This window comes from Coloeus monedula, assembly GCF_965178545.1.
Source record: "Coloeus monedula genome assembly, chromosome: 24".
NCBI classification, from domain to species: Eukaryota; Metazoa; Chordata; class Aves; order Passeriformes; family Corvidae; genus Coloeus; species Coloeus monedula.
This window is the reverse complement of record NC_138804.1, coordinates 736,082-759,881: the sequence shown is the minus strand read 5'-3', so window position 1 is coordinate 759,881 and position 23,800 is coordinate 736,082. Positions and strand designations below refer to the sequence as shown.

Sequence of the window (23,800 nt, the reverse complement as noted above, 5' to 3'; positions counted from 1 at the left end):
TTGAGGCTCCTGTCCCCAGAAACTCAACTGCAAGTGATTTCATGTTCCTGGAGGGCTGGGGCTTCCTGGCGTGATCAGCCTCCCTGCCTGGTGTCTGCCACGGCTGCTGCTGGTGCCCCTTAAGGGGACATTGTGTGACAATGCCACCAAATTCCTGTCCTCGATGCATCCCTCCTGCCACGCTGGGGGCTGGGAATGCGCTGGGAACAGATGACAGAGCAGCGACACAGCTGTGCTGGGTAGGGGAGGGTTTATTTCCACACAGCCTGCCTGGATTTGTTCCCCCGGCCCAGGGGCATGGGGAGCTGCGGCTCGGCGGGGGGGCCGGGAAGGCTGCAGCCGCCATCCCAGCGCCATCCCAGCGCCATCCCAGCGGGATGCGCCTGCCCGGGGGACGCGTCACCGGCCCCGTGTCCCCCCTGCCCCGTTACCTAATGGCGCTGGCCTCATTCCGGTGGGGCTGCAGCCACAGCACATTCCCACGGGGACTGGGGGGCTCCATGGCCACCGCTGGGGTCCCCCGGCCCCTCTGCTTCCGTGGGGGATGGAGATGGGTGCAGCTCCCGGCTCTGCCGTCCCTCTGTCTGTCCGTCCAGCCTCTGATCTGGTGGTTGGTCCCGATGTCTCTTCGTGGCTCGGGCAGGGTCTCAGCTCCGGAGCTGGAAGCGGCTCCTCCGTTCTCCATCCCGGCTCCCCAAGGCAGGGCCAGGCGGGGACAGGCGCGTGTCCCCCATCCCCATCCCCGCATCCATCGCGTGCCCAGGCGTGGCGGGAAGGGCTGGATGTGGCGCAGGTCAGCTGGAAAGTGGCCGCAGCTGCAGCTCCGCTCGGGCGGGGGCCAGCGGGTGGAGGGGGACCCCAACACCCCCCCGGGGGCCGTCCCCACAGCCCCGCCAGCCCCCTGCTCACGGCTCCGGGGGGGCCTTGGCGGGGTCAGCCATTCTCCGGGCGCTGTACAGCGACAGGCAGAGTCCGGCGGCCGCCAGCAGCAGGGCCAGGGGGGTCAGCAGCCGCCCCCCCGGCTCAGCCCCACGTCCTGCTGCCAGCTGCATCTGTGGGGACACACAGGAGAGCGGAGGGGAGCGGTGGGGTACCCCCAAAGCCCGCAGTGACAGGGGCCTGGGGCCATGAATGTCCCCATCACACTGGGTGGTGGAAGGGTGATGGGGGCAGCTTTGTGCCCCTCTGGGCATCTCAGGGGGGTTTTAGGGTGCCCCATGCAGCGCTTGTGGGGCTCCATCGGCAGCATCGTCACTGCTACCGTGGAGCTGGGATACAGCCGGGAACGGCTCCCGCGGCCAGCAGGCCTGGTGGGCAGTGTGGACAGGATCCCGGGGGTCCCCATGGGCTCCCCCAACCCTGCTCGCCCCTTACCTGGAGCAGACGGAAGTAGCCCGGGGTCAGGCGTCGGGGGCGGATGATCATGGCGTGACGGGGAGCAGTGGGATCGGGCCCCGTGGGGCGGCAGCAGCGGGGCTGGGACCCCCCGAGCCCCCGAGCGCGGCGAGGGGCTCCGTGTCTGTCGGCGGCCCCGCGGCCCCTCGGGCAGGGCGCAGCACCGGGCGGGCGCGGAGCAGCAGCTGTCAGCCGCGATCAGCGCACGCTGCTCCCCGGAGCGGACACGCCGGGCGGGGGGGGCCAACGCCAGCTCAGGGTGGATTTGGGGGGGCTGAAGGGCTGGGCTCAACTATGGGCAAGTCCTTCCGCAGGCCTGTATGGGGCTGCCTCAGTTTCCCCCCCTGCGAAGGGGTGTGAGTTATGCTTTGGGCGGGGGTGACACCCCAAAAACTCCAGGGCTGAGCAGGGGCTTCCCTCAGGCTCTTCTGGGCTCTGTGTGGCCAAACCTTGCACCCACGGGGCACCTGGGGGTCTCCCACTGGTGCCACAAGTGCTGTCGGGCCTCAGCCCTCGCTGCGGGCAGCGTTTGGGGGGTGACACCGGCTGTCATTTCCCGGGGCTTCCAGCGGCCGTGTGTCACCGTCCCGGCTGTGACTCACTGCGGCCTCGCCCCAGGGATCGTTCTGGGCCGTCCCGGGCAGGCGGCCGCGGCGCTGAGCGGCACCCGGGCGCGCCAATGGGGCTGCGGCAGCCGGCGCAGGTGGGACCGCGCCCGGCGCAGGTGAGAGCCGCGCCCGCCGCCGTTCCGGCCCCGCCGCCGTTCCGGCCCCGCCGCCGCTCCGGCCCCGCCGCCGCTCCGGCCCCGCCGCCATGGAGCCCGTGCGCTCCTGGGGCTCCGCGCAGGCGGCCGCCTGGCTCCGAGGTAAGACCCTGGCTGCCCCCCGGGCTCTGGGGTGGCGTGTCCCCAGCTTGGGGACGTGTGGCTGGGCTGGTGTGGCTGGGGGTGACAGTACTTCCCGTTCCTCATCTCCTCCCTGGGAGGGGCATTCCCTGGATGGCAGGGGGGTGGAGGTCTGGCCGTCCTCAGCGTTTAGGTTGAGGCCGGGTGAACTCGTTGCATGGAGAGGACTCTCCCATCAGCCAGGGGTCACCCCTAGGGTCACCCGGCCAGGAGCCAGAGGGACACTGGCAGGGGGGACTGATCTGTGGCAGGGCTGGACACGGCGGTGCAGGGGTACCCCTTCGAGGCCTGGGGGCTATCGGGGCCTGACCTGCTGGGGCTGGACGCGGGGGTCCTGGAGACACTGGGCGTGTGGCCCTTGGGCCACCAGGAGCTGCTGCTGGAGGCCGTGGAGCAGCTCCGTAACCTGGTGAGTGCCGGCATCCCGGGGGCTGCGGGATCCCAGGGAGGCAGGGGGGAGCAGGGGGACATGGGGGTTCCCTGGGCTGACAGAGGAGGATGTGGGATCACCCTGGTCTGGGTGGAAGGGGGCAGATGGGGACACAGGGGCACCCTGGACTCAGTGGAGGGGGGTTTTGAGGGGACCCTGAGCTGGACACAGGGAAGGACATGGGGACACCGTGGGCTGGGTGAAGGTGGGGATGTGGAGGCACCCCGGAGACTGCCCCGCCCGTCCATCCCCTGGCATCCCTGTCCCCCCCAGGACACAGGGCTGGTGAGCACCAGCCTGCGGACACTGACGGAGAGGCTGCAGGAGCTGGCACAGGGCATCCAGGGCCTGGTGCAGGAGGGGCTGTCAGCAGGGGATGCCCCCCAGCCACCCTCCCTCACCCTCCTGGCCCAAGTCATCGACCTGGTCGGGGCTGCCAAGGAACTCTTCTCCTGGCTCAACAGGTCTGGGGCGGGTGAGGGCACCCCTGGGTGCTGGGTGCCCCCCACTCGGGGGGCTGAGTTCTGTCTTCCCCCAGGTACCTCTTCTCCACCCTCAATGACTTTTCGGCCAGCCGGGACATCATCCTGCTCTGTGCCCAGCTGGCAGAGATGCTGCATGCGGTGAGTGCCCAGGGCTGGCTGCTCTCCTGACTCCCAAAGCTCTGCCGGCTGGAGGTGGGGGGAAAAGCTGGAGTGAGGGGAGGTGGGATGCAGGGGGGTTCCCCATGGGGTTCCCCCAGCTGGGATGGAGCCATCCCTTCATGCTCATTCCCATGTCTCATCCCCTAGGACCTTCCAGCGGCTGAGAGGAACAGTGGGATCCTGCAGATTGTGAGTGCTGGGTGAGGAGGCGGTGGCAGGCCCGGGGGGCTGCCAGGGCTCCCCTCACCCCCCGCTGTCACCCGCAGTGCCAGCACATCGTGGGCATCTGCGAGAGCATCGTGGGCTGCAGCCCCCCGGCGCTGCTGGACCGCAGGGCTGTACTGCAGCGCGTGGGGCTGGAGCTGCCCCCCGGCCCGCAGGGCAGCCCCCCGATGTCCCCCAGCACCCCGACACTGCCCCTTGGCCTGTGGCAGCACCCCCTAACATCCCCTGACACGCCAACGCTGCCCCCCAGCCCATGGAGCAGCCCTCCAGGATCCCCTGGCACCCCAACACTGCCTTCTGATCTTCCGGAGAGCCCCCAGCCACTCCTCACTGCCCGACTGGTGAGTCCGCTCCACCCCAATTCCCCCCCTGCCTCGGGACACCCCAGCCTCTTGCTCAAACCCCCATCTGGGCCCCCCCAGGGCTTTGAGATCACCTCCACCAGCTCCTGCCTGCACTTTGTGTCTGCAACCACCTCGGAGGTGAGTGAGGGGCTGCCCCTCCCTGTCTGTTACCCCCTGTCCCTCAGTCACCCTGTGGGGAATATCCCCCATCCATGGGATCCTGTGAACCTCTTAGGGCCCTATTCTGCCTTGCCCTGACCCAGAGCACGGGGGGCTGCCTGTGGCTGAGCCCATGCAACTCATGCCATGAGTGAGCACAGCCTGGGCATGGGGCAGCCCCCTCTGCACCCCGACCCCACCAGCAGCTCTGGCAGCTGCTGTGCAAAGTCGGGTTAATGGTTAACCCCCCTGGCTCTTCCTGTCCGGGAGAGTTCCTGAGTGGGATTAGCTTGGGAGGGAGGGAGAGAACCCAGGACTGGGCACCCCACTGTCCCCTTGCCTCTGCCCAGGCCCTGGCTGCCCACGGGGACCACATCCTGCCCGGAGATGAGATCGTGCAGGTCAACGAGCAGGTTGTGGTGAGTCAGGGGGATGGGGGCTCGAGGGTGCTGCTGGAATTGGCGGGGAGGACATGGACAGGGAGCTGCAGGGCTGGGGAGTACTGGGGCTGAGATGGGGAGGATTTGGGGGGATGCAGGAGTTACGACCAGCAAAAAGCAGGAGCCATGGCTGGGAAAGGTCTGGGGGACACAGGAGCCACTGCTAGGAGGATTTGGGGGATGTGGGATCTGTGGCTGGGGCGGGTTTGGGGGATGAAGCGTCCATGGGGCCGGGGCAGTGGCCCACAGCTCACCCAGGATGTGCAGGTGGGTTGGACACCTGTCAGCCTGGCAAGGAAGCTGCTGGAGAAGGGGAACACGGTGACTCTGGTGCTGAAGAAGATCCCCCTCGACCTGCCCGGCTCACCCCCCTCTCCCAGGCAGCAGGTGAGTGATCCCAGCGCTCCCAGTCCAACCCAAGTGCCGCACTGGGCTGAGCTGGGAACCAGGCAGAGATGCTCAGAGCCAGGCATCTCCCATCACACTGGAGATCCCTAAAGCTTTGGGGTCCATGGTGGGGTGGGCCTGGCACTGACACTCCATCCACAGCCCCCGGGAGCATTTTTGGATGCTGCAGATTCCCCTGGCACTAGGAGCGGTGAGAGCCCGGGCAGCCCCGTGTCCTTGACCTCCAGGTGAGCCCCATCCTGACACCCCAACACCCCCCATCTGGCCAGCAAGGAGATGTTTGGGTGCAGCCAGGGCCCTTTCCCTGCCCTTTTTTAGGGGGAGAGGTGCCAGCGGTGCGGCAGCTGCCTGTGAGCAGCCTGGGAAGCTGCCAGGAGTCTTAAGGAATGAAAAAACAGGGGTTTTGTAATTAATTCACTTGGTAACGTTTCCGTGGGGTTGGAACTATATTTAGACATGACCCTTCTCCTCTCCCGGAATGGAAAGGCGTGCGGAGAGCCAGCGGCAGCGCGGCAGCAGCCGAGCTGGGGAGGCCGGTGGGACTGAGCTGGAGCTCTGCCACCACGTCCCCTCCAGCCCCATTCCCAGGGCAGGGAGAGCCGTGGGTGCCCCAGCCAGAGGTTGAACAGCGCTTGGGGAGGTTTGGGGCTCAGGAGTCCCGTTTTTCTCCCAGCATTGAGGCCGACTTGGACTCGGGACCAGACTCTGCCCCGGATCCGGTCACTGACGAGGAGGAGGAAGAGGTCGAGCCAGATCTGAGGCTGCCCGGGGCAGCTGTGGAGGAGCTGCCGGGACGGGGTAGGACGGGAGCAGAGGGTCCAGGGATGGAGCAGTTCCCTCCAGGCTATGAGGCTAAAGCCCTGCTCGCTGTTCACAGGTGCTGCAGAGGAGGAGGTGTGGGACAGTGGCAGCCCCCTGGGAACCCCCCTGGACATCCCCCTGGGCAACCCCCCGGGCACCCCTGCTGCCACCGGACCCTGTGCCACAGAGCTGAGCCCCGGGGCAGCCCCCGCCATGGGGACTGGGGGAGCAGAGCCCAGCCAGCTCCCTGGGGAGGTGAGAGCTGGGGAGGACATGCTGTGGGGTGTCAGAGGCTCCCCTCTGAGCCCCTGCTGTGGGTGTGCAATTTAGGTGTCCCTACAGGCTATGGTGCTGCTGGGGGGGCTCAGCAAACGCTGCCCTGCCCTCGCCTCCTGCACTGCCACTAAAATCTCATCTCTGTCTCCCCGCCCAGGACAGCCCCCGCACAGGACGCAGACCTAAAGGTGAGCAGGACCCTGCCAGGCTGGGCTGAACAGGGCTCTGCTCCCCCTTCCCTCCCCTGACACCCCCAACGCTGTGGTGGCAGGAGTGGCGACCCGGCTGAGCCGCCGGCGGGTCTCGTGCCGGGACCTGGGCCGGGTGGACTGCGATGGGTGGCTCCTCAAGAAGAAGGACCACGTGGGCTTCATGGCCCAGAAGTGGAAGCGATGCTGGTTTGTGCTCAAGGGCCACACGCTCTACTGGTACAACCACCCCAATGTGAGTGGGGGCACTGGGTGTGCCCACCCCCCGCCTGGGCAGCCGGGATGTTCGGGGTGGTGCCGGACATGGCTGTCCCTGTTCCCGCAGGATGAGAAGGCTGCAGGACTCATCAACGTGGCCACCTACAACCTGGAGAGCACGAGGGAGCAGAAGAAGAAATAGTGAGTGGGGTCTGTCTGATTTTCACCCCCAGCTGGTGGTGGAAGAGGGAGGATGCTGTCCCAAGGGCACGTGCTGATGAGTCCTGCTGGGAACCACCTGCACGTCCCTATGGGGCTGGTGAGGTCCCCACAGGGCTGTCACCTTGTAGCACTCTGCCCATACTCTGAGCAAGGCCTACACTGTGTTACTGGTGTTATCTGGGATGAGGCTGAGGACCAGAGCATCTCCCATGGCAGGAAAAAGGCCAGATCCCTGGGCTGGGTTGGAGTGGGGGAGCTGCAGGGCTGGGGAGGAGGGAGGTGGCTCGAGGCTGGCCCTGTGTCACCAGAGCAGCACAGGCAGCCACCCCCTTGTCCTCAGCGTGTTCCAGCTGTGCCACCAGACGTACAAGCCCTTTGTCTTCGCTGCTGAAACCTTAGCTGACCTGAGCATGTGAGTAATGGAGCCAATGGTCAGCGCTGGCCCTGCCACCCTGGGCTGGCCAGGACCCTCCTCCCCCTCTGTCCGTCCTTTCCCTCCCCAGGTGGGTCAGTCGCCTCGTAACAGCCAAAACAAAGTACACGTTAGCCCACCAGGCAGTCCCAGACAAGGAGGAAGGTAATGGGGCCATCCTGGGGTGGGAGCCGGGGTTGGTGGGAGATGGGGACCCTGCAGGGGGTCCTGATGGGGCAGCAGTGCTTGGTGCCACAGCCCTGGCGTGGGACCGCTGGGAGCTTAGCCCGTGATTTGGGGGGATGTGAGAGGGGGCCGCAATGATTCTCAGCCCTGGGAAGGAATTTTTGTCTTTTCCCATGGCCTCCAGACTGCTACAGTGAGACAGAAGCTGAGGACCCCGATGATGAGTCCCCCAGACATGGATCCGACTCGGTGAGTGGTCCTGGGGGACATCCCAGGGACAGAGGGACAGAGGTTCCTTGTCTCACCTCCTGCCCTGTCTCTCTGTCAGCCAAGGAAGAGGCTGCAGAACACCCCAGAGAAGGCACAGCTCTCCCCAGCCGGCAGCGCAGCCAGCAGCCCCCAGGGCAGCCCCCGGCCCTGCTCCCCCACGGGTAGGTGCTGGGGGGGAGACATCTGACCCCCTGTCACCTTGTGTCCCTCCCATTTGCCTGTGGGTGTGCTGGGGGGTAACTCGAGTTGGCGTGTGTTTGAGTGGGATGAAGAGAGCCTACAGGAAAGATGGAGAGGGATATTTTTTGAAGGCACGGAGAGACAGGGCAAGGGGGAAAGGATTTAAACTAAAAAGAGTAGGTTTAAACTGGATATTTAGAAGGATGGTCTTCCCTATGTGAGTGGTAAGGCTCTGGCACAGGGTGCCCAGAGCAGCTGTGGCTGCCCCATCCCTGGAAGTGTCCAAGGCCAGGTTGGATGGGGCTTGGAGCAACTTGGGACAGTGGAAGGCGTCCTTGTCCATGACAGGGGGTGGAGCAAGATGATCTTTAAGGTCCCTTCCAATCCCAACCACTCCATGAGCCCCTGCCTTCGGGGCAGGGTCATGCACAGGGGAGCCCTGCTGGGTCTTGGGGCTGCCTTTCTGCTCCAGTGACCCCTGTCCTTGCTCAGACCCGGCTGGGGAGGATCTGGAGAGCCTGATGCGGTGCCTGAGGCAGGGAGGAGTGTCCCTCATCGGGCAGCGGCGCTTCCTGACGCAGGAGCAGTGCCGAAAGTCCTTCCTGCGGCGTAACAAGAACCCCCACATCAACGAGAGGGTGCACGCGGTGCGGGCTCTGCAGAGCACGCTCAAGGTGGGACCCCGCAGCCCCCTGAACCCTACAAATGTCCCCTGCCCATGCGTGGCCCCCCCAAAACGTGCCCTTGCTCCGGGCAGGCGAAGCTGGCGGAGCTGCAGGCCCTGGAGCAGCTGCTGGGAGAGGCCGAGCTCACCTCGGACACGTTCAGGCGCTGGAAGGAGGAGCACCAGGAGCTGTACCAGGAGCTGCGGGAGGGCTGGGCAGGGCGGCAGGGGCAGGGCCACGACCAGGGGGATGCTGGGGACCAGCACGGCCCCCACGAAGAGGCAGCTGAACCCTGACATCCTGCCAGGACCTGGCGTGGACCGGTGCCAACAGGACGTGGAGAGCAGTGGGCGCTCTGTGCTGGGGGGGCGTTTTGGAAGGCTAAGCCCCCAGCAGGGCCCTCCCGCAGGGGAAGTGGCTTCTGTGACAGTCTTAATTTTTCCCAGTTCGTCTTGCCTTCGCTGCAGGTTGGCAAGGGGGGGGATTTTCCCGGGGAACGTGCCCCCACTGTGGTGCTGCCAGCCGGCCCGGCCACGGGCTCTTCTGCTGTAAATAAATGTGTTGACAGGGGCTGGTCGTGCCGTGGTTTTCCTTGGCGCTGAAATCATCAAATCATGGAATTGTTTAGGCTGGAAAATACCTCCAAGATCATCGAGTCCAGCTGTAACCCAAGCACTGCGGTGTTCACCGCTCAACCTCGTCCCCAAGTGCCACATCCACGTGTTTTTGAACACTCCCAGGGATGGTGACTCAACTACCGCCCTGGGCAGCCTGTGGCAGTGCTTGACCACCTTTTCCACGAAGAAATTCCTCCTGACGTCCAACCTCAACCTCCCCCGGTGCAACCTGAGGCCGTTTCCCCTTGTCCTGTTGCTCCTCCCGTCAGGGAGTTGCGGAGAGCTGGAAGCTCCGCCCGACCTCCCTTTCCTCCAGGCTGAGCTCCCTCAGCGCCCGCCCTACGGGTGCCGCCCGCGGCCACTCTTCCCCCTCCAGCACCCGCCGCTCCCTGCACGGCGCCGCGGGGGCGGGGACGGCATTCAGGTGAGCCAATGAGCGACGGGCATGGGCGGGGCCAAGGCGTTCGATTGGCTGCGATGGCGGAAAGCCACGCCCCCCTTTTGCCCCGCCCTCCCGCCGGCGGAGGTAACGGTCGCGGCGCGCGGGGGTGGCGGGAGAGGCGCGGCGGCCGCAGGTGAGGGACGGACCCCGACCCCGACCCCAGCCCCAGCCCCAGCCCCAGCCCCAGCCCCAGCCCCAGCCCCAGCCCCAGCCCCAGCCCCAGCCCCAGCCCCAGCCCCAGCCCACACCCACACCCACACCCACACCCACACCCACACCGTACCGGCACCGCCATCACCGCAACGGGACCGCCACCGGGCACCGGCAGCACCACTGCCACACCGGCACCGCACCCTCAGAGACCGCATCCCCCCCCCAGCCCTTCAGGGACCGCTCTCTCAGCTCCTTATCGCCTTCCCCCCCCCCCCAGCCCCTCGGGGACCGGCTCCCTCTCCTCTTCAGGACCGGGGAACCGACACCCCCTCCCCCGCCTTTTTTTGGATCAGGTCGTGATGGACGGAGCCCCCAGACTCTCAGGGACCGGCCGCCCAGGGTCTGTCCCGCCCCCCCCCACCCTTCAGAAATTTACCTAAAATTAGGTATATCTATCTACATTAACTATACCGAAATTAACCATAATAAGCACTACATTTATCTAGAAGTGTTTTATTTCTTTGCTGAGTGAAATGCTGTTTCTGATTCATTATCCTATCGTATTCCCAATGCCTCTTCTATGTTGTAAAATCTGCGTATATGAATGTTTTCTAGGAATTATTGTTTTCTCTGAACTCTTGGAATCAGTTTAACAAAAATATATAAGAGCTGCCGATTGAGGATTGAGTATGGGTTTGTAGAGGCCTTGAATTTCTGCTGTGTAGATGTAAATTGCACTTGCATTTTCAAAGACAGGAAAGTCTGAAGCACTCAGAGAAATAGATAAATTAACCCGAAACTCTGGACAGATAAAGCTTGCTATTCATGGAACAGCAAGGCTGATTTTTGAAGGACTTTTTTCCTCATGTAGTTGCTCAGTGACCTCTACAGAGGGCAGAAATGATCTGGTTGAGAGTTAAGACTTTTAAAGAGAAATTTTTAGTCTCTCTAGACGCAAATTCAGTGTGTAGGCACCGTGGTGACAGGTGCTCTATAAATACCTGCCAAGGGGTAACAGCTATAAGGTGGTGCTGAGTACCTGGAGAATGGTGCAAACAGGAATTCTGTTTTCTCAGGCATAAAAAAAAACCTACAAGGTTTTGTTTGTTTGTTTTGGGGTTTTTTTTTAAGTATTACCTCTGTTGCTGCCGAGAAAAAAAAACGGGTATTTTTGTGAGGAGAAGCTAATTAAATACTAAATGCTGTGTTGCTCTGATGAGTAGCTGATGTGTGTGTACCCTTTGCTTGGTTAGTGGGAACAGGGTGGGGGATTATACTCACTTAAAATAAGGTTTTTATTCATTTATCCAGTAATCTAGATAGATAAGATGGCTGCTGCTGAGAAAGATCCAGACCTGAGGCTCCTGCAGAACAATCCATCGGGTAAGGACAGTCCTTTCTCCAAAGCCCTGCTGCTGTCGGATCCTGTTTCAGTTTCTCTGAGGAGACACGTGGCCCTCAGAAGATTCTCTACCAGAAGCTTTTTGTTCACAAAAGTCTTACTCCTGAAAAAGCATGCAAGGGTAGAGAATCATTTGATAAGGAATTTCTCCCTTAAGTTGATAGCTGGTGAATCTGGGAGAGTTCTTTAGAGTTAATGCAGAAATACCTCTTTAACTTGCCCAGTTTTGTCGTGCTGCTGCTGCTCCTTTTAGTCAGAGCACCAGCTGGGTGTAACATGACCAAACTGATCAATGGGAATATAATTTACAACTTCTGCATTCTGACTTCCTTACCAAGATTGTTTTTCAGTCTCCTGTTGATATTATTTGACTTCCCTGTGCTTCCTGCCATTTCCTTTTGCAAAAGATATTTTTTACCAGGAACACGGGGAGTGAAGCGAGGATCAGTTTGAGTTTTGGAAGCACTGGCAATTACATATGGCTTAATTAGGTGTATTAAAAGGCTCTTCAGTCCGTTGGCTAAAGCATAAATATCCCTGTTTTTTCCCTCCAGACCCCAGCACCTATCAGAAGAGCAAGTTCTTGGAGACTGACTGGAAGACACCGATGCTGTCCGTGAAGTCGCAGAGCCGCGTCAGCCGCTGTCCGAGCGTGGCCGAGAGCAGGGATGGGGGCATTGGCACCTCCTGCTCGGACAGCACTGAAGGTGATGGGCACCACTGGGTCAGAATGTAAAAGCTGGAGGGCACAACCTGTCATAATGTCTGGAGACTGTTTCAAATCCAGGTGTCTGGAATGTAACCAAGTGAGGAAGGGACTGGCTGTTTCTCTGAGCTTGGTTATTGTCTCACTGCTGTGGTTTTAACTGACTAAGAACCACCAAGTCACCAAGGTGGCTTTTATTCACCAACAAATGATTTATCAGCAAGTCTGTTGTGTGAATTTTTTTCAATTTTTTTAAAGAAATAATTTATAGGTGCCTTTGTGCAGAAGTGTTTGGCTCTGCAGTGTTAGAGCTGAGATCCCTGCAGCCTGGCCCTCAGCTGTGGCACACTCTGTGGAATTTCCTGTCCCAGCAATCCTTTCCACCTGTATTTTCATCTTCATTGATTCTTTTTTCGGTGATGAGGACGTTTGTGGTGTTCCTTAAAGCTCTTCACACATCCGTGTGTTGCAGGGAGCCTTTGGAATGAGCTGTCAATCTCAATAATGTGCCAGTGAAATGGAGGCTTTAGCAAGTCTGGCTGTTGGAAGTATTGCTAGAAATACCACGTGAGCACATGTTTAAGTGTTCCATCAGGCCTCTCTCAGGGTAGTAAAACACCCCTTTGGCAGGTGGGGGTGGGGGGGATGATTTCCCTTTGGGAAATGGCCCTTGTGAGCACTGGTGATGTCACAGCCTTGTTTGTAAGAGCCGAGGGTGACCTGCAGCCCTGGCTGCTGCTGAGGCACGCTGAGCTCAGTACATTAGTCAGAAATGTTGTTGTGAGGACCCTCAGCACACTCAAGGAACTGATTGCAGAACCCACACGTGACGTGCTGGCCAGGGAACTCGGGTTCCTGACAGTGACACCAGGGGTTAAATTTAGGGGCTGTAAAATGAAATGGAGCTGCCTCCTCTTTGCCAAGGTGAACGTGCTTGCTGCTGCCTGGTAGCATGGTGCTCTCTGGAGCCCCCAGGCACAGCCAAGCAGGGGCTCAGAGATTTTCTGCCCTCACTGCTCATTTTCGATGAACGGGTCGAATGCCTTTATTGTGACAGTTCTGTAGTGTGATTTCGGTCTTTGCAGAGTCTGATTTGGGTTGTATTCAAATTGCAGTGTTTATTCGTTGTTGTAGCGATTCTTAGAGGGTGCAAACAGGTGGGAGGGTGACTTGTTGGAGCATCACGTGGGGATGGGCCTTTGGCCAGAGCCCTGAGGAAATCAAGTGTGTGTTCCTGGGAGAAACCTGGAATTACTGCGACACAGAACGTATCAGGACAAGGAGTGGGAACAGGCACTTCGCTGTTTGCCTTTCTCAGCCCTTGCTGTTGCTGTATTGAAATCTGAGAGTTGCTAAGAATAACCCCGAGTTCCCTGCAGCCAGGTTTGGTGCCCTGCTGGCAGGACAGGAGCTCTGTCTCACTTCCTGTGGCAATAGGTGAGAGCCATTGCTCCAGCTCTAGGACAGGCTCTTGCTCTTGTCCTGGAGGAGCTGGAAGGTCAGATCCTCAGGGTCAGCAATGTTGGAGCCTCATCATGGGCTCAGGGAAGGCTCCTGTTAGCTCTGCTCACGCTTCGGAGTCGCTGAGCTGTGGGACGAGCAGAGCAGGATCACGGGCTCAGTGTTCAGCTCAGTAAGTTTTCAGCCTTTTTATTCAGTATCAAGGACTTGATTTCTAAACCTAGAGAAAGATAACATTATTGATTCAAGATTATACTAGAGCAGCTTAAAAACAAGGATTAAAAATATGGATTAAACTTGGATTCTTCCTGTGGTGGTAGGAAAAGGCCAGCAGGTTCCTGAAACTTGTAGTGAGGGGGAACACAGGTGTGCCTGAGTCATGCTGCTACTGCTGCTGCTTAGGAGGACGTGTTCAGTGGGAAAGGAACTGGTTTTAAAATTATTTTGGAAAGCTCACTGCAGGGTTGTATTTTCAGGACTGTAATTAGAGTATCACTCTTCTTGTTCCCTAGACTTCTGCAATTCCAGTAGCGGTTCCTCATTCCATCCCATCAAAACCCAGGTGACCATTCCAACAGCCCACGTTATGCCTTCCACGCTGGGTGCCTCACCCTCCAAGCTGTGCTCTGCAGGGGACCAGGGCTGTTCCCAGAGCTCTCCAAAGCCTGCTGTGCCAGGCTCTGCCCCTGACCGCCCAGGGCTCGCGAGGAACGGGGACTTGAACGCCGGGAAGTCCTCTCAGGTGCCACCCAGGGACCTCCTGCGTCTCTACAGGACTTCGGGGGAAAATGGCTGTGAGCACTCCTGGCCTCCTGCTGCTGATCACACGAGGACAGAGGACACCTGGAAGTTTGACACCCCTACCATCGAGCACACCCTCAACCAGTCTGTCTTTCTGGACAGTCTTTGCACTGACCCTCTGCACAGGTGCCAGAAGTTCAACCCAAGCTCTGAGGCAGGGAAGGACCATTACAAGGTGCTGCCAGAGAGCAAACAGACACTGGGGGCCAATGGAGCCTGCGAGCCCCGGGACGGGACATGGCCCAGCGGGAGCAGGCTGATGCCAGCAGGACTCCAGGCCAACAGTTTCTTTCCAAAACCTGTAGTAACTCCCCCATCCCGAGCATGGATGCAGGAAGGCTGCACGCTGCACCCCCACCAGGGAGTCTGCGAGCTCAGTGCCTGGAAGCAGCAGCTGGACAAAATGCGGCTGCAGGTGGAGCAGATGCAGGTAGGCAGCTGCCGTGTGACTGCGTGAATTTGAAACCCTTCTTGTCTCTGTAGTCGGGAGTCATTGTCCCAGACGTAGGAAGCGAGGGGGAAAATGTCTCATGCTTCTCCCTGAGTGACACCAGAAGTCTCCTAATGGTCTGTTTTTACAGCTTGTGGTGTCACAGGTATCGTTTGACACGCTGCGTGTGCAGAGCAGCCCTGGATTATGTTACAGTGCTGCACCATCTGCCAGATCGAGAGCTGAAACACCCTGTCTGATAGAAACTGTGAAGATAAAGCATACCAAGAGGTTTTAAACAGTATCTAGAATAGCTTTGTTCTGTATCTAGGGTTAAGAAAGACTTTTTTGGAAAAAATGCATGAAACTGCAGTTTATTAGGTGGAAAGGGTTTGTTTACCACCTCCCACCAGCTGTACCCTAACGGAGACAAATTGTTTCCAGCAAGCTAGCACAGCGATCTAAAATTATTTGTTAATCTCCAGTTGTGCTTGGGCAAAGTTTCTTGTTCTTGGACATCAACAGAGACTGAAATAGCCGTGCTCTGGCATGCAGATGAGCACACAGTGTGCAAAATAGCTCCAGCAGTGTTGCAATTACCCCCGTGGGGCACAGACCTCTCCCTCCTTGCTTTGTCTCCTCTTGCAGTTACAAAATGGAGGCACCTGCCCCCACTCCTCGATGTATTCCCCATCCCTGCCTACACCTGACCCAGCTCAGTGGATCAATATCCTGAACTCCAACGAAAACCTGCTCAAGGAGAAAGAGCTCCTCATTGACAGGTGAGGCTTTGATACTGATGTGTGGTTTAAAGACTCCAGTGCATTTCCATTTGGAAAGGAAAAGTTTGGAAAGCACCAAGGAAAGCTCATTTCTCAGAGTCTCTTTTTCCCAATTGATCTTGTTTTGTTGCAAAGAACAATATAAGGACCTTAGAGAACAACCTGAACTCTTCTCTCCTTGAAATTAGGATGATGATCCTGAAGGGCTTAAATAAATTAATTTTAGTTATGGTTTTCTGTGCTTTATAAGGGATAAAGGTTTCTGTTCACGTCATGATTATCTGGAATGTCAAAACTACTGCCTCTTTTGCTTAAGGACTTTCTGGGAGCTCTTTGAGACCTTTATTTTAAATTTGGGTTTTGTGAGTTTGGGCTGGCAAACAACATTTCTCTTAGATAAGGCCAGTGGTCCACTTACTTTTCATTAGGACTTACTTTTTCAAAAAAGTATCTTCAGCATTTGGACTTTTTCTTCCTTATTTTGAGCCATCTTCTGTCTGTTCATTTCATTCCTAAGCTCCAGAGCCAAGCTGGATCCTCCAAAACATGCGAGGCTTGTGTGTTCTATCTGTAATCATTGTTGGGGGAAAGGTTTTGCAGGGAGGGGAGGGAAGAAAATTTAATAACAATTGTAAAAAAGTCTAAATGTTTACCTTTCAGATGATTTCTCTGCAGGCGAGCTCTGAGTTGCAGAATTCTGCTTCTGCTCTGCTTGTCTCTGTGTGGAGCAGCAGTTGTGGTGGCACTGTTTGTGTTGTGCTGCTCTCTATGCTTGAGAACAGTGAATTGCCTCTTCTGTTACAGACAAAGGCAGCACATTTCCCAGCTGGAGCAGAAGGTCCGGGAGAGTGAACTGCAGGTTCACAGTGCCCTGCTGGGCTGCCCAGCATCCTATGGAGACGTCTACATGCTGAGGATGCAGGTACAGCAGGTGTCAGTGAGAAATAAGTGTTGAATCCAATGGCCCTGCCACTCCTGCTGAGGTGTTTGCTGAGCAGGACTGTGCAGAGTCAAATTATCCCTTGTGTGGAGTTACCATCACCTCTGTGCCCCCTGTGATTTCCAGCCCTGAGGTCCTTTGGTTGGATTAAAGCTGGGCTGGTGATGCAAACACCTGGCAGCACTGGCAGGTGCTATTTCAGAGCGTGTCAGATGGGATGAGGACACAGCCCTGGGACTGCTGAGGGCCAGTTTGTAACTCCCCAAATTCAGGGGCTGTCTCTGCCTGCAGGAGCTGCAGCGGGAGAACAGCTTCCTCCGAGCACAGTTCACAGAGAAGACCGAGTCCCTCAGTAAGGAGAACATCGAGCTGGAGAGGAAACTGGCTGCTGCAGAGGTGGATGTGAAGCTGGTCCGGGAGTCGCTGAAGGAAGCGGTGCAGAAACATGCAGAGGAGTTAAAGAAGCAGGAAGAAAGGGTATGATCCTGTTGCTCTAGAGATGGGAAGGTGTGTTTTCTTTGTCAGTGTAGTGCTGAGGTGAAACTTTCCTGTGGCAGTCTGTAATTGCAGGTGTTTTCTCATCTGCCTGTAGACTATGGGTTACAAAAGCAAAAGCCTTTCCTCCTGCAGTTAGAAGCATTTCAGTACCTCTTCTTTTAACCAAAAAAAGCCTGTCTTTAGCTAAATGAGCAGAAATGAGTTAAGGTGATCTTGTATTTTGGTGTTGTGTGGTGTGCAAAAAGCTAAATGAGTTGGCTTACAGAAGACTGAAGAATAGATAAGAAATTATAGAAACTAAACCTGTCTGTAACTGTCCCTGCAGGTAAAGGGAAGAGACAAACACATTAATAACCTTAAAAAGAAATGCCAGAAGGAATCTGAACAAAACAAAGAGAGACAGCAGAGAATCGAGACCCTGGAAAGATACCTGGCTGATCTTCCAACCCTTGAGGACCACCAGAAACAGAGTCAGAAGGTAAAACTTCCCCTGAGTTGCAGTGCTCTTCACATACTTGCTCAGGTGACTTTTCTATGGTTACAATTACTCCCCTTTTGTTGCAGCTGAAGGAATCTGAACTGAAGACTACTGCCCTGCAGGAAACAGTGCTGGCACTGGAAACAGAACTTGGAGACGTCCAGGCTGCTTTCAGGGAGCAAGAGCTGCAGCTGGAAACCCAAAAACACAAGGAGATGGAGCTTCTGTCCACTGTGCGCAGGTAGGAATCAGGAATCGGCTTCATCTTGGCACTGCAGGAATTGCTGCACAAGAAAGGTCATGCACAGTTTGTGGGCTGGGATGCAGACAGGGCAACACTGGCATCTGATATGAAATTAATTGCACTCCTCCTATTGTTTCCCTCCTTAAAGTAAGGGAGACACCGTAAATAAAGTTGTTTTTTCCCATGGTGTTCTGCTAATTGCAGCTTGCAGGACAAGTTGCAGCAGTATGCGAAGAACGCAGAGAGAGGACCCCCTGCCCAGGATGGGGAGAGGCAGAAAATGGAACATGACTCTCTGAAGAAAGAGTGTGACTGCCTCAGGAAGGTAAGGGGCTGCCCCAGTTGGGAATCCCACATTTTTCCTTCCACTGAGTCACACCAGGCACTCAGATGAAATCAGGCACTTCTACAGACACAATTGCACTGAAGCAGCAGTTCCTGGAATTCCAGACTGCAGGGTTCTAAAAGCTCTTCTTGATGTGATAACCACACACTTCTCCAGTAATGCTGGGGAGAAGTTGCAGAATGCAGAAGAGGGGAGAGGGAAACCACAAGAATAGAATGTTTGTGGTCTGTGTTTAGCTGATAAATCTAATGGTGCCTTTTAGCCAAGTCCACTCGTAAGAGCATCTGTGATTAGAGCAGTAAATGGACAGGAAGGAGGAGGAGAGAGGATGCTGTCCTACAGAAGGAGAATTCCTGGTGGCATTACTGGATCTGTGTGGCCAGTTCTGATGCCGCTGCTTTTGATTCCAGATTGTGGACAAAAAGCAGAAGAAGATGGAGCAGTTATCCTTGCAAGTCAAGGTGAGAGGTGATGGGGAGGGACCCAGGACTTGAGAATATGCTGTGAAATGAGTTGGACTTACTGTGTTCCCATGTTCTGTTCCAGAACCTGGAAGAACAGGTGGCCCAGGAAGAGGGGACAAGCCAAGCTCTGAAAGAAGAGGCGATGAGAAGGGAAAATGCTCTGCAGCAGCTCCGGGCTGCTGTGAAAGAGGTCAGGGGATGTTTGGAGTGCCTGAGCAGCACTGTATGAACAATGGATTGTCTTTTAGCAAGGCCCTGAATTCAGTCAGCAGCTCAATCTCTCCTGTTTCCTGCTAGTCAGTTGTCCTGTCAGGGCTGTGAAAGGAGCTATGGCCTGCTGGAAAGCAGGAGAAAGCAGCTTGTGCCTCGGGAACTTCATGGGGATGGGGTGGAGGAGGCCGAGCTTGCCAGCTGAGGGCAGCAGAACAGGAGTCCAAGCACAGCCTTGGCTGAGGGGCCGGGCAGAGCCCAAGCACAGCGGCAGCCCTCGAGGCGAGGGATGGCCAGTGCTGGGGTGCCCAACCTCCTGGAAGCTTTTGTTGCACACGGACAGTGCAGTTTCACGGGGCAATTCCCGTTTGATCCAGTCCCCGTGTGGGAGTGACATTCGCTCCTCTGGCCACAGCCTGGAGGGCTGGATGCAAACCAGCTCCTGCCTTCAGTGCTCCACCACGGAGCAGTTGCAGTGAGTGTGGCAGTGGTGCCCTGAGTGCCCACTAACGTGCCGTGTCCGTGTGTCCAGCTGTCCGTGCAGAACCAGGACCTGATCGAGAAGAACCTGACGCTGCAGGAGCAGCTCCGGCAGGCCCAGCTGACGGCCCAGGCCCTGCCTGCTGACACAGCCCGCCTGGCCCAGGAGCTGCACAGGGAGCTGGCCAGCTGCCTGCAGGATTTACAGTCTGTCTACAGCATTGTCACCCAGAGGGCTCAGGGCAAGGACCCCAACCTCTCTCTGCTCCTGGGCATTCACTGTAAGTACAGAGCGATGGCAGGACAAACCCTTCCACTCCTGTGCTGTGGCAGAATCAAGTAACTCACTCAGAGCATGGAAAGTTCTCTTTCTGGGCTTCTGAACGCTCTTTCTGTGGTTGGCTTGCTTCAAAGGTGCATGTTGTAATAACTGAATGTTAAGTAGAACCTCTTTTGCAAGTGTGAGTTGGTTTTTCTGGCTGACTTGCAAATGTTTATGATCCTTGGTGAGAACTGCATGTGAGGAAACTCCCTTCTCTGACCCCACAGCTGTGCAGTACCCTGTGAAGGAGAAGGATGATTTGCTGAGCCCTGATGGACTGGCCAAGAAACTGGTGGAGGTAAAACAGCTTCACAAAGAGGTGGAGGACTTGAGGACTGCAATATCTGACAGATACGCTCAGGACATGGGAGACAACTGCATCACCCAGTAAAGAACACTCCCAAAGTAAGACAGGAAATGAAGACTTGAAACTCTCAGGAGTCTTGTGCTTCTACAACACTAAACCTATTCAGCACTTTACCATCCCTCTGCTCGGGTACAGGACGTGTGACTTATCTGATCTGTGAGGAATCAGGGGGTTTGTTGCCAGAAATGTTCAGCTGCTGACTGGCTAACTGGGATAATTCAGGGCTTCGGTGTCAGGCTTTGCAGTAGCTTTGATCTCGTGGAATGTGTTTTATGCTGTGTTTGCTGGAGCTGGTGTGGTCTCTGATGCTGGGAGATGAATTCTGACTTGCCTTCCAGGCATGTCAAATGCTGAACATGCAACTGTGACAGTTAAAATCATGGCTAAAAGGAAATGTACGCCCTGGTCTTGCTGATAAACCTCCCTGTGCAGGTCCTGTGGGACCAGAGGATTGTCAGAGTGTTTGTGGGATACCTGGATTCCACGGGCAGGCAGGTGTGCCACTTACACTGCTGGCATTTACATCGAGGTGCTGCTGCCTTGGATTGATGGAGCAGGACCTGCTCTCCTCAGGTAAATGCAACCAGTGTCTTTCAGTAGCCAGCATTAGTTGAGGAATAAAGCAACACTAAAAGACTCTGGAAATGCTCCCCCTGGGCACTGTTACCCCAAGAAGCCTTAAGCCTTTTGTCCCCCTGAAATAGCACTGGGAGTGGGTGTGATTCAGACTGCAGAGGAGTGGATTGATGCTGAAGTGCCTTAATGAGCTGGAAGAACCCTCTGCTCCCACACTGCTCCGTGCCTAATGCCCCCACTGGCAGGTGAGGAGCTGCTCTTCCTTCTCACAGCCTTTTTAGAGCCATCACAAACAATCCTGGAGAGCCCCAAGTGTCTGTGGCCCCTGCTAGAGCCTCCAAGAGCCTCTCTGCCCCTGGGGACACACCTCTGCTTTACTGGGAGAAAGCCATACTGGTCCCAATGTGGAGGGGGTGGCACAGGGAGCTCTTCCTGCAAGGCAGTGGCCACTTGGGCTTTGTCATAGCCCTGTCCCTCCTTCTCTGCTCCTCTGCAAGTCATGGGATTTCTAAATAAATCATTGTGGGATCAGTTTCACTGTACCACAACCCTCCTTAACCCCAGTGACAGCTTTACAGTACCGAGTCCGAGGGTGGGACTTTGGTTTTCAGCTTGAGTTAAGAGCAAGATGCCAAGTTATGACAGGGAAGAATCCTGCTGACACTTGTGGTGTTTGGCTGCTCTTGGCTGACGTTGGGGCTGCGAGCCCTGGGTTTGGCAGAAATGCTTTTGTTATTCCTTTCTGTTAAATTTTAAGACCAAATCTGTTTTGTTCTCGGTGTTTGGCCACCATGGGTGATGGTGGCAAGGAATTGGTTGGTTTGTCCCGTGTGGGGAGCAGGCAGCAGCGTGTGCCTGGCAGTGTCTGTGTGTCTGTCCTGCTCTCCCTGGCTGTTCTCTTCCTGGCTGTGTCTGTCCCCAGGCTGCTGGTGCCGTGTACTGAGCAAAACACATTTCCAGGGCTATTTCTGAAGCTGTTTGTCCTGACTGCCGGGAGCTCTGCTGGCTCCTGCAGGTTCTTAGGGGCTTTGGGCACCATCTCCTTCTCCCCTTTGCTTTGGGGGTGCAAGATCTCGTTCCCGTGTGCTGTGAGGGGACAGGTTTGCCCTCTGCTCCTGCAGAGGTGATTCTCCGATGAGATTATTGTGGCTGAAACCACCTCAGCTGCTGCCTGGCTCTGTCCCAGCAGCTGGGCTGCCCAGATCCTGTGTTCCCCTCCCTGGGGACATGTCCCCTCCTCATCCTCCTACACAGCTGAGCCCCTCTGGCCAGGAGGGTGATCCCATGTGCTGTTTGCTGCTGGTGCAGGGGAAAGCTCGGGCTCTTTGTTACAGAACACCCCAGGCCAGGGGGACAGGACAGCGTTCCCTCCCTGTCCCCCCTTCCTCGTGCCACTCACGTCCTCCCCGGGTCCCCCGTGTTGGGCCCGGTCCCGCTGGGCTCAGTGTCTTTGTACCAGCCTCCGTCTCACCGCTTGTTTGTATCGAGTATTTGAGTATCAAATAAAGCTGCTCTGACCCACTCGTGCGAGGCCGTCCTGGGTGGGGAGAGAAGCGCTCCGGGGCCGATGCCGGTGGCTCCCCCGTGCCCGGCAGGGCCGGTTACCGGTTGCCCGGTGGGAGCGGTGCCGGTGCGGGTACCCGTGCGGGTACCGGTGCCGGTGGCTGCCCGGTGCTGTCGGGGCGGTGTCCCGGGGCCGAGGCCGCATGCCCGGGCCCGCCGGTCCCATTGGCCCCCGTAGTCACATGCCGGGCGGTGCCGGGGCTCCCGCTCCTCCTCCATCCCTCCGTCCCTCCCTCCCGCCGAGCCCCGCCGAGCCGAGCCTCCCCTCCCTCCCTCCCTCCGCCGGGCTGAGCGCTGGGAGCGGCCGCGATCGCACCATGAGCACCCTCAAGGTCTACAGCACCTCGGTGACCGGCTCCCGGGAGGTGAGCGGCGGCGGGGCCCGGGCTGCGGCGGGCAGGGCTGGGGGCACCGGGGCCCCTCTTCCCGGGGGTGGGCGTCTCTCTTCCGTGCAGCTGCGAAGCCCCCCTCCCCCGCCCCATCCTCGGTGTCCCCTCCCCTGCTCGCGTCCCCATCTTTCCCCGAACCCACCCCTCCGTGCTGGGTGTCCCCCCGCGCGGGCGGGGTCCGTACCGTGGGCACTGTGCTGAGCCTGGCTGGCACGCTGGGTGTGTGCCCACCCTTGGGGCTCCTCTCCATCTCCGCATAACCTGCCTTTCCCACCCGGGTTCCAGATCAAATCTCAACAGAGCGAAGTAACCCGAATCCTTGATGGGAAGAACATCAAGTACGAGCTGGTGGATATCTCCCAGGACAACGCTCTCCGGGAGGAGATGAGGGCAAAGGCAGGCAACCCCAAAGCCATCCCACCCCAGATCGTCAACGGAGACCAGTACTGCGGGGTGAGGCTCGTGCTCTGCACCCAGGGGTTGGGTGGTGGGCGATGTCCTGTCCCTTGGGTTTGCTCAAATGTTCAAGACGCCTTGTAAGTTATTTCTCGTGAGCTGCAGGGACCAGGTGCTGCCAGGGTCCACGGCCGTTTGGCTTGGGAAAAAGGGGACCCGGGCAGGGGGCTCTGGGTGGCAGTGGGGCTGTGCCCGCTTTGCCCTGTCATCCTTGGCACAAGCAGCTGGTGCCAGCGCTGTGAACCAGTGCGGGCTCAGGGACCCTCCTGCCTGTGGGCGACTGTGTGGCGTTTCCCTGCAGGATTACGAGCTCTTTGTGGAAGCAGTGGAGCAAAACACTCTGCAGGAGTTCCTGAAGTTGGCCTGAGCCCTGCTTACCCTCCCATCCTGGACTCTACCTGCATTCCTGAGCGCCCTCATCTCCGACCACCTTCACCTCCGGGTTGTCAGCGCTGTCCTGGCACCGCACTCATATCCCAGCACAGGGAAAAACCCATGACCAAAACTCCTCATTGCAGCTGCCTCCGACTCCCTCCTGCCGAACCCCGAATCATCTCAGAGGGATCCAAAGAAAGTGTGACGCTCGCTGCGCTTGGCCTGTGGGCAGAGCTGGGCCTGGCTCACGGCAGCTTCCAGTGCCTCTGTAAACAGCAAAGCCTCCGGGGCCGTGCGAGGTGCACCCGGCCCTCAGCCCCCTCCTGTGCCTCGGGAGGGAAGGGCTTAGGGCTGCACGGTACCTCCTGTGTCTCCCAGTTGCTGTTAAAATTGTAAATTCTGCTGCCTCACTTCCTTTTTTTTCCCCTTTTTCTCCCTTCTTCATCTCAACTGCAGAGATTATGGCAACTAAGTAAAGTTGGGTGGGGTTTTTTTGTTTGTCTTAATTTAATGCAAAAATACTGCACAGAATTGGGGGTCTGAGTGCCCACCACAGTGGAGCTGGGGACAAAGGCTGCCTGGGGGATGGATGGGGCTGGAAGTGGGATCTGTGTTGCTCCGGCCACCCTCCGCCCTGACCAGGGCTCCCTTGTGAGCATTAATGGCTCAGGGCTGCCTCAGAACAGCTGATGCTCCAGCTGTCCAATCTTTCCTCTTTGAGTTGGCTTTTTTGCAATCCTGGACCAAGTGCATTTTGTTTTCCTGCCAAAAAGCAAGTTTATAACCAGTGTTGTCTTCCGAGATGCTATTAAATGTTACTGTACCTTTCACATTGCTACTCTTGCATTTCTTTTAAATTCGGTTTTATTTTGGCTACAGGTTAAACATCACCCTACCTAAGGATTGTGAGTCATTTCCAGCTGAGAGAAA

General features: G+C 57.5%; 3 protein-coding genes across 6 annotated transcripts; all 3 read left to right on the top strand.

Annotated features, from left to right (window-relative positions):
• Window positions 1-2,208: 2,208 nt before the first annotated feature.
• On the top strand, window positions 2,209-8,910 carry CNKSR1 (connector enhancer of kinase suppressor of Ras 1; the record flags this gene model as incomplete). The annotated part of the gene is made up of 20 exons (XM_082296490.1): window positions 2,209-2,260; window positions 2,551-2,708; window positions 3,003-3,193; window positions 3,268-3,352; window positions 3,521-3,562; window positions 3,640-4,080; window positions 4,452-4,520; window positions 4,809-4,928; window positions 5,091-5,176; window positions 5,623-5,747; window positions 5,827-6,005; window positions 6,184-6,214; window positions 6,298-6,470; window positions 6,561-6,634; window positions 6,996-7,067; window positions 7,159-7,232; window positions 7,438-7,502; window positions 7,582-7,684; window positions 8,196-8,377; window positions 8,461-8,910. 20 exons carry the CDS (start codon window positions 2,209-2,211, stop codon window positions 8,662-8,664), a joined length of 2,526 nt encoding a protein of 841 aa, XP_082152616.1. The 3' UTR covers window positions 8,665-8,910.
• Window positions 8,911-9,533: 623 nt separating this feature from the next.
• On the top strand, window positions 9,534-22,462 carry CEP85 (centrosomal protein 85). 4 transcript variants are annotated; one of them, XM_082296643.1, is made up of 15 exons: window positions 9,953-10,026; window positions 10,892-10,963; window positions 11,537-11,689; window positions 13,662-14,380; window positions 15,029-15,162; window positions 15,967-16,084; window positions 16,394-16,579; window positions 16,926-17,078; window positions 17,165-17,319; window positions 17,527-17,647; window positions 18,079-18,129; window positions 18,215-18,322; window positions 18,875-19,103; window positions 19,372-19,549; window positions 22,325-22,462. In XM_082296643.1, the coding sequence occupies exons 2-14, from the start codon at window positions 10,909-10,911 to the stop codon at window positions 19,533-19,535; spliced, it is 2,346 nt and encodes a 781-aa protein (XP_082152769.1). In that variant the 5' UTR covers window positions 9,953-10,026; window positions 10,892-10,908; the 3' UTR covers window positions 19,536-19,549; window positions 22,325-22,462. The 4 variants fall into 4 exon arrangements, with proteins under 4 accessions (XP_082152768.1, XP_082152769.1, XP_082152767.1 ...); XM_082296642.1 differs by lacking the exons at window positions 9,953-10,026; window positions 22,325-22,462 and adding an exon at window positions 9,534-9,560 and having other exon boundaries at window positions 19,372-21,608; XM_082296641.1 differs by lacking the exon at window positions 22,325-22,462 and having other exon boundaries at window positions 9,954-10,026; window positions 19,372-21,608.
• On the top strand, window positions 21,753-23,700 carry SH3BGRL3 (SH3 domain binding glutamate rich protein like 3). Its single transcript, XM_082296672.1, has 3 exons — window positions 21,753-22,015; window positions 22,325-22,492; window positions 22,797-23,700. The coding sequence occupies exons 1-3, from the start codon at window positions 21,794-21,796 to the stop codon at window positions 22,860-22,862; spliced, it is 456 nt and encodes a 151-aa protein (XP_082152798.1). The 5' UTR covers window positions 21,753-21,793; the 3' UTR covers window positions 22,863-23,700.
• The last annotated feature ends 100 nt before the right edge of the window (window positions 23,701-23,800 follow it).